Source organism: Pundamilia nyererei, unplaced genomic scaffold (assembly GCF_000239375.1).
Source record: "Pundamilia nyererei isolate P.nyererei 1_Seehausen unplaced genomic scaffold, PunNye1.0 scaffold00528, whole genome shotgun sequence".
NCBI lineage: Eukaryota > Metazoa > Chordata > Actinopteri > Cichliformes > Cichlidae > Pundamilia > Pundamilia nyererei.
This window is the reverse complement of record NW_005187929.1, coordinates 5,241-13,011: the sequence shown is the minus strand read 5'-3', so window position 1 is coordinate 13,011 and position 7,771 is coordinate 5,241. Positions and strand designations below refer to the sequence as shown.

Sequence of the window (7,771 nt, the reverse complement as noted above, 5' to 3'; positions counted from 1 at the left end):
ATCATGGGCTCATCCGGTTAGAATAAGAAAAAGCAGCCATCTGATTCAGAATTATTCACAGGGTTCTCCTTTTATTCTCAACTCAAATCAATAAGGCAAAGAAGGAAGGAAAGAAAGACACATGGACTGCTCTCTCAAAAGGACATAAAGTATGATTTAGGTAACTCAAAATGATACATGAACTCAGGAGACTCAAAGAGAAACTCACCTCAGCTGCCGCCCCATGTGGGAGTGAAGAAAGAGTGAGGGGTAGGTGAATGCAGTCCTTATATAACGAGTGACAGGTGAGTGCAATTAAGGCCAAGCACCACACCCAATCAAAGGTGAGGAAAAGAAACAAGGTGCATCTGGTGAAGTGAATGTGCTAGAAGGAGAGCCTTTACAACACAACTTCTGACCCTGAATCTTTCACTTGAAGAACACGTGCGTCTCTTTGCATCTCTGCATGTTTGTGTCTCTTTCTTGTGTGTTGGCAGCTTTGGTGCATCTTAGATTTGTTATTTGTCTTTCTGCTCGTTTTCATCACTTCTGTCTCTGTTGAGCTGATCCTTTTGTGCCTTTGTTCTTTGTCTCTAAGCCAGTTCTGCTGCGGTATTTGTGAATCATGTCCAGGTCAATGTGAGCATCTTTCACATTTCTTCAACCTTACACACTCTTGTGGTTTTTCCTCTTCATCATACGTATTTTTTCATTTTTAAGGCTGTATGTTGTGTGAAGCAGGATTAGACACTAACGCACTGAAATGCTGCAGAGCACTGAATGGAAACTATGCTGTGGCCAATCAGAGCCTGAGCTCCTGTTTGTGATTCCAGTGATGCTGCAGTTCGCTAATTTTACAAAGTTAAAAACATTTTAACAACATTTACAAATTCAATGAATCGTTTTAATTTGATCTTTTTTATTATATATAACAATAACGTAATTATAATATATATATAATAGAAAAGAATCATTAGCTTTTCTTTATTATTATTATTGTTGCCACGTCCACGCCGCACACTATGACGTCATCACACGGCGCCTTGTCGTTGACGGAAGTCCAGAATGAGTGGATGTGAAGTGACGAAGAGGAGGAAAGTGACCGGGTTGTTTGGTTAACGGGAGCCGCCGCTCACGGTTTCTGCTCGGTACGTCAACACTCGTTTGTCCGCTTGTCCCCGCGCCAGGACGCTGTTAGCCTGATGCTAGCCTGCAGCTAACCGGCTGATGCTAGCGGGCTCAGCTAGCTGTTAGTATCTGAGAAACTGCTGCTACAAACACGGAAACGTTTATTTTCTGCCTTTTCTGTTTAAAGTGACTTATACAAAATGTGTTTCACCTAACAAAACAGCGAACGTGATTCCAAACCAAACTCCATTTAAAAAACTGCCAGCTTAACATGCGTCCTGTTTTCCTGGCAGCTGTTCATTTCAGTAAGCTAACCTGAGATTCAAGTGTAAGCTGAATAACATGAACTGCTTAGAAATGACTTCACACTAGACTCCTTATTCCAGTAGAGTGTGTAGCTTTTAGCGATCTTGTTTGAAGTGAAGTGGTAGATGTTGAACTTTATTCTATGTGTGTAGAGACGCTGTGAAAGGTCTGCTGTTAAATGTGATTGTTAAATAATTTCCCCTAGGGATCAATAAAGTATTCTGATAAATGTGGATATTTTGTGCTGTCTTTGGTCACCAGCTCTTGCATCTGCACACAGAATGAGAGGCGATGAAGAGACCAAAGCTGGCCGGAGCTTTCCTCTTCGTGTGCTGCCTGTTTGCCTACCTGATGTTCGTTAAGCATCACTACTCCACCTCCAAACCGGAGGCCTACAGACTACCTCCTCACCGCCAGCCTGACTCAGACCTCAGCGCAGATGACGGGCCCACCTCTGATGCTGGACGGCGCTTCCAGTACGGCATCATGTTTGATGCTGGGAGCACTGGAACCAGAATCCATGTCTTTAAGTTCCAGATAGAGGACAAAGGTACAGCCGAACAACCAGTGTAACTCACACCAGACCCCATTCATATATCTGATGATAGCACGATGTAGTTTGCCTGATGTATCTTCAGACTCTGTAAATGTCAGAGTGCAGCTGTGTAGTCACATATCTACACTCGCTACGCCACATAAACTGATTCCCAACCAAAGTCCATTCAAATATCAGTGAATTTAACAATCTGTCGATAAATACACGGACTCAGACAGACTCAGGGTGCTACTGTTTTTTAGATCTGTTTGGAAATTTAAAATACTGCAATCCTGCACCAAACTCCATTTAAAAACTGCAGTTTTTACTGTAACCACTGTGGATTTATTTCTTTATTATTTTGAATTTTTACACAATAAATGCATTTTAACCATTTTGTAGGTAGCTTACATGACTTTTAATTCAAATATCTGTTAATCTGGAACTCCATCAGACTGTAACCCGATCAGAAAACTGAGAAATAGCGTGACTAATATGGTGGCTTTGAGAAACTCCTGACGTATCTGAATATTTGATGTTGGTATTTTCTACAGCAACCACTGTGTATGCAGCAATGAGACACGTTGATGTTGACGCTTTGAATCTTCTTACATTTTCGTTTCAATTTAAAGGAACTCGATGGCGTCCACTGTGACTCCAAACCAAACTCCATTTAAAAACCTTCAAGTTTAAGTTGAGTTTGTGTGTGTGTGTGTGAATTTGAATGATGAATATTTAATGAGAGTATGCGTGTGTTGTTGTTTTAGTAGCAGCTGATATTAATGTGTATCAGGGGATGTGTGGGTGTTAAACCTCTATGTATACATCCTCTCAGATCATATAGTGCTGCTTTTAGTGTATTTAAATCCACATGTTGGCTCCGAGCATTAATTACCAGACGTGAATCCGTGCAGACAAGAGGAGCTTTCAGCCTTTAAGTCCTGCTGCAGGGAGCTGCTGCCAGTTCAAATGGACACAAACTCATTAGTGTGCTTTAGAGCTTTCTGGTTTATTAGGCTTAGAGAAAGTTTCCTGCAGCGCTCGGCCAAATGCCTTCGTTATCGCATTTAAGCGCTAAGCTAAATCACACAGGCTGAGTGCTGTCTTGGCTCCTTTGTTAGCATCGCAGCTAACTGGACTAATGGCAGCACCTGTTAGTTATACATGCTGGGATTGTCATTAAGAGCTTAATGACAGCTCAAATGTAGGCACAGGTCCAGGGTCACTCGGTCACTCAGTGAAATTCAATTAAATGCGCCGACGTATTGCCTCTTTTATCTGTTTAAAGCTCACAGTCACATAGTTTTCTTTTTTCCCGCAGGAGCTCCAAAGCTGGCCCAAGAGACGTTCAGAGCCATCAAACCAGGACTGTCAGCGTACGCCGACGAGCCGCAGCAGGTAGGGCGCACACGAGGGGCCACGGGAGGGCTGCACGGGTCCCACGCTCGAATGGGTCGACTGACTGAACCTACAGCAAACAGCCCCAGAGTGACATTCAAATACTGTTTGCTTAGGAATTGTGCAGTTATCAGCGCTGATGTTCAGCATTGGTTTTCTCATCGTAACAAACAAGTTCCCCGACACGCTCACATTTGTGAGTGAATATTTCTAGAGTTGGTGCAGCGAGTGTAGTTTTGTTGCTCCGACTCGAACCTACAGTCCTACATAAAGACTGAGCATGCTCAGAGCCTCCCTCTGTGTCCAGTGCACTGCAGGGATCGTGGAGCTCTTGGAGGTCGCCAAGTCCAGCGTCCCCCCTTCGTACTGGACCTCCACCCCCGTGGTCCTGAAGGCGACGGCTGGGCTGCGTCTACTTCCTGGAGAGAAAGCCGACCAGCTGCTGGACAGAGTGAGACTCACACGTCACCTGATCTCATCTTTATTATTTCACGTTTCAGTTTTTCAATTCTTTTATTTATTTCGTATCGTTCAGACTTCGTATTTTATAAAAATCATTTAAATTTTTGAATTAATTTTTTCCCTCATTGCATTTTTTATTTCTAAATGGAACAGCTACATTTAGGGTTTTTTCAAAATAAAACGATAACTCCAGCACAGATGTTTAAAATGTTGTGATCAGGTATCGATCAGGTCAGACTGATAACTCCTCTGGCTGCTGCTCCTCCTCCTCCTCCTCTTCATCGTCATGTTGGAGCCAGAACAGAGAAAGTCTATTAAATCTTTTAAGTAATCAGTAATAACAGGACTACAGCAGCGAGCCAGAATGTGGTTTAATCTGAGGCTTTGCTCTTATTATCAGACGAGCTCTGATGCTGCAGATTACGGGGGGGGGGGGGTCGTTTTTACAAAAATGCATCATTAAATATTAGATTATATTTAAACAGAGATCACTGATTGATGGGAGGCAGAAATAAAACTGTTTCACTTTGTGAAGCTCAAAGATCGTTCGCTTCGTGTCCAGGTGAGGGCGCTGTTCCTGGAGTCTCCCTTCCTGTCCACAGATGACAGCGTGTCCATCATGGACGGCACCGATGAAGGTAAGATGTTCTGATTGATCAGCCCGCACACTCCTACTTTCTAAAGATGACCTTTGTTCTGAAAATATTTCACAACAGAAGCCTCATTTGCTGAGGGCTTTTAATTTGAAATGCATACAGGAACTGTTGAGTTCCTTATGCAGCATCTTAACGGTGTGGGATAGGCCCCGTGGGCCGGCTCTGGCTCCCGGGCTGAGATGAGGTCTTTTCTTTTGAAGTGGTGCAGGAGCAGAGCATGACGGCACAGAAACAGGAAATAGATCCACCTGGAGCGATCTGAGGGGAGTTTCTGGAGGGTCGTGACCCCTCGCGAGGTCTCGTCCTGAGCGGGATCTTCATCTCGTTATGACATTATTAGATCAGAGGGAATCTGCAAGTCTCCTCGGGTTTAATCTGTGACGGTGATGAACCGAGCTCCGGCTCTGATTTCCCCAACGGAAAGCGTCAATATGGAGGATTAAAGAGGAGACGACGGGGGAGGCGGAGCTCGGCATGCGGCTCAGGGTTTGATTTGTAGACACTTCCTCTCTACAGTTACAGGAAAACATGATCAGGCTACACAGCGAAGCAGCAAATATGTTTAATTACTGGGTGAAAATCATCCAGTACTATAAACTGGGAGGGGCGGGGATAAACCAGGTTTTAGTTCAGGGCGGCGTGGGTATCCAACTTTGAATGCGAGAACGAGGCGATGGCGTAGGTGCGTCGGTGACATCAGCCATGTGACACACACACAGAGGCGGCGAGGCTGGCCGTGAGGGTCAGACTCTCGCTCACCGCCCCATGGGCCTCGTTCACACGGGAAGCTTTTTTCTGTGTCGAAATTCGGCCTTCAGTATCGTGCAGGAGCTGAACCCCCGACCTCCTGATTGGCTGACGACCCCACTCTACCTGCTGAGCCACACCCACGGTCAGCGAGGAGAGAGGCGGTGATAATGTTTGGAAATGGAAGTCCTTTCAGAGGCCTCTGTTTTTAAGAGTGAGGCGGAGCGCACAGTGTAGTTCATGTTTCACATGTTTGATTCCTGTAAATCGTCCAATCAGGATGCAGAGTGAAGGTTAACCAGTGAAGTCATTCACTGATCAGAAGTAAAGTGCATCTGCTTATTCAGGTCAACTCAAAGATGACTTTAGTGTCCGTGGTGCGGTATTTGCACTCAGCTGCATCCATTAGTGCCTTTTAGCAGCGACCTCTGACCTTTGGGCATGCAGGAGTGGGTGATTACGGGGCTCGGTACAAACTGTATCATAGGGGCTTTACCATAAAACTCTTAGCCCGATACGCTAAGAAGCAATTTCCTAACAAAACAAACAAGAGGCGGAGAAAGTCGGCTAAACACTGGCACTTAGCACCCGGCCGCCTCCCAGGAACCACTCAGAGGTCCCATTAACAATAAGTCGCTTCACTCGGACGGGCCCAGGGTAATCTGAGCCGGGATAAGCATGCTGGCCAAGAACGGCACAACATCTGAGCCACAGTCAGGCTGCGGGAGTTCAGACAGACTTCAGTTTAGTCGGGAACGCCGCACAGGACTCTGTCCATTAGAGGAAAAGCAGAGCGGGATAAACGGCAAATTCAGCGATCATTAAAAGACGAGCAAGGACGAGTAGTGATCCCGCTCAGGAGAAAGAGAAAAGATTTCAGCCTCAGAAATAAACGGGACACATAATCCCCCCGTTAGATTAAGTGGGACATTATCCCACACCAACATAATTGCTTGTATGAACTACTTTAAAAGGATTGGATTATGTGCAGGCGGGCCTGTTGTCCATACAGGACAAAACACTGAACTTACATTCCCATACATATCCACCAGCAGAGACATTACAGCTGGGCCAAACATCTGGAGCTCAGGGTCACAGCTGGATCCAGGAGAGACGCATACAATACGTCCAATCAGGATCCAGCAAGGTGTTCAGGACTTGAGTTAGTCCTGAATACGACGCGTGTGTTGTGGTCACGTCTGGTTACTCTGGGGGGGGGGGACGGGCGCAGAGACATTACAAGGGGGGCGCAGTGTGAATTTAAAAAAAGCACTTGGACACTGCGAGTGTAATGGAGGACAGGTATTTGACGGGGCTCCCACACAAACGCAAACGAAGCCAAACGTGTTTCCAAACCAACTTCCTTCTGAGCCAAAGACTAAAACTTGTGATGAGTCTTGGTTTTGGTGTCGCCTGCACAACAGCTGTTTCCAGAGTCGGGTCCACGTTGCTGCGTCTCGTCTCCCAGAGAAACGGTTCATATTGATGGTTACGTGTTAGCGTGCTCGCTGCTGCTGCAGCACAGAAACACGAGTTTGCAGTGAAGCGCGTGAGCAGCTGAGTGTTGAATCCAGCGATCCTGTAACCTTTTCGTTTTCTCCTTTCAGGTATTTCTGCTTGGATCACCGTCAACTTCCTCATAGGTGAGAGCGCTCACCATCGTTTTTATTTAGTGCAGCAGGGGCGTGTGATCCTGTGCTCCCAGCTGATGTTGACTTTTAGGTTTTGTATGAACCGTCCTGTCATTGGGCGTCTGGGGTACCCGTGTCATTGGCGTGTTTGGGTTCTGAGTCTTCAGTGGACGATGGTGGTGTGGAGTTTGCACGCGCTGCGTCTTCATCGATCCTCTTCCTTGGTCATGTGATCATGCCGTCAGAAACTCCACCCTAACCATGAGGCTGGATGTCCACGCCCACGACTGAACTTCAGGGTGAAACCGCCACCTCGTGTTCCCAAACAGATGACCTCTGTCCTCTCAGAAAGCCCCGAACCTCATGTTGGTCCTCACAGAGGCGGGCCTCCACGTAGCACGCACACTGGCTCCATTTTTAACACTGCAGCAGGAAGTGGATGTGGATTGGTGTGATTTATGATGCGTGTGTGTGTTTCAAACCAGATTAATGTGCACAAGAAACGGTGATTACCTGTTATTGGATTAAACTGCAGCTCGCTCTTCCTCCTAATCTCCCCCTCCTCCCTCTCTCTCTCTCTTTTCAGGTGGTCTTCACAGTGCTCACTCGCCCACAGTGGGGATGCTGGATTTGGGAGGTGGGTCGACTCAGATCACCTTCAGCCCTCAGGACAAGGTGAGGACTCGCACAGGTGAAAGGGTGAGGAAGACTGAGAGAGGAAGAGCTCTGTCCCCTCAGTCAAACTACCAGGATGGCTCCGTCTTAGGCTTTAATCTGGAAACGCCTCGCTAATCCCAAATAAACAGCCTCACATCAGGCAGGGGAGGAGAAAGGGAGTGAAGAGGGGTCTATTTAGGTCAGGCTTCGTACACGAGGGATTGGCCAGTTCTTCTTCAGCCTGTGAGAGGAGGAGGAGGAGGAGGAGGAGG

General features: G+C 46.5%; 1 protein-coding gene across 5 annotated transcripts in view; it reads left to right on the top strand.

The window, feature by feature from the left end:
* Nucleotides 1-33: 33 nt before the first annotated feature.
* Nucleotides 34-7,771, top strand: part of entpd6 (ectonucleoside triphosphate diphosphohydrolase 6) — a 12,385-nt gene continuing 4,647 nt past the window's right edge. Inside the window, exons 1-8 of one of the 5 annotated variants that reach the window (XM_013907804.1) lie at nt 34-423; nt 1,044-1,127; nt 1,675-1,963; nt 3,270-3,346; nt 3,654-3,797; nt 4,371-4,446; nt 6,819-6,854; nt 7,429-7,517. In XM_013907804.1, coding sequence (XP_013763258.1) covers nt 1,705-1,963; nt 3,270-3,346; nt 3,654-3,797; nt 4,371-4,446; nt 6,819-6,854; nt 7,429-7,517 — 681 coding nt within the window. In that variant the 5' untranslated portion in view covers nt 34-423; nt 1,044-1,127; nt 1,675-1,704. Of the gene's footprint in view, nt 424-984; nt 1,128-1,674; nt 1,964-3,269; nt 3,347-3,653; nt 3,798-4,370; nt 4,447-6,818; nt 6,855-7,428; nt 7,518-7,771 lie in introns of those variants that run through there. The other 4 variants (XM_013907805.1, XM_005754249.2, XM_013907806.1 and 1 more) reach the window with 4 other exon arrangements.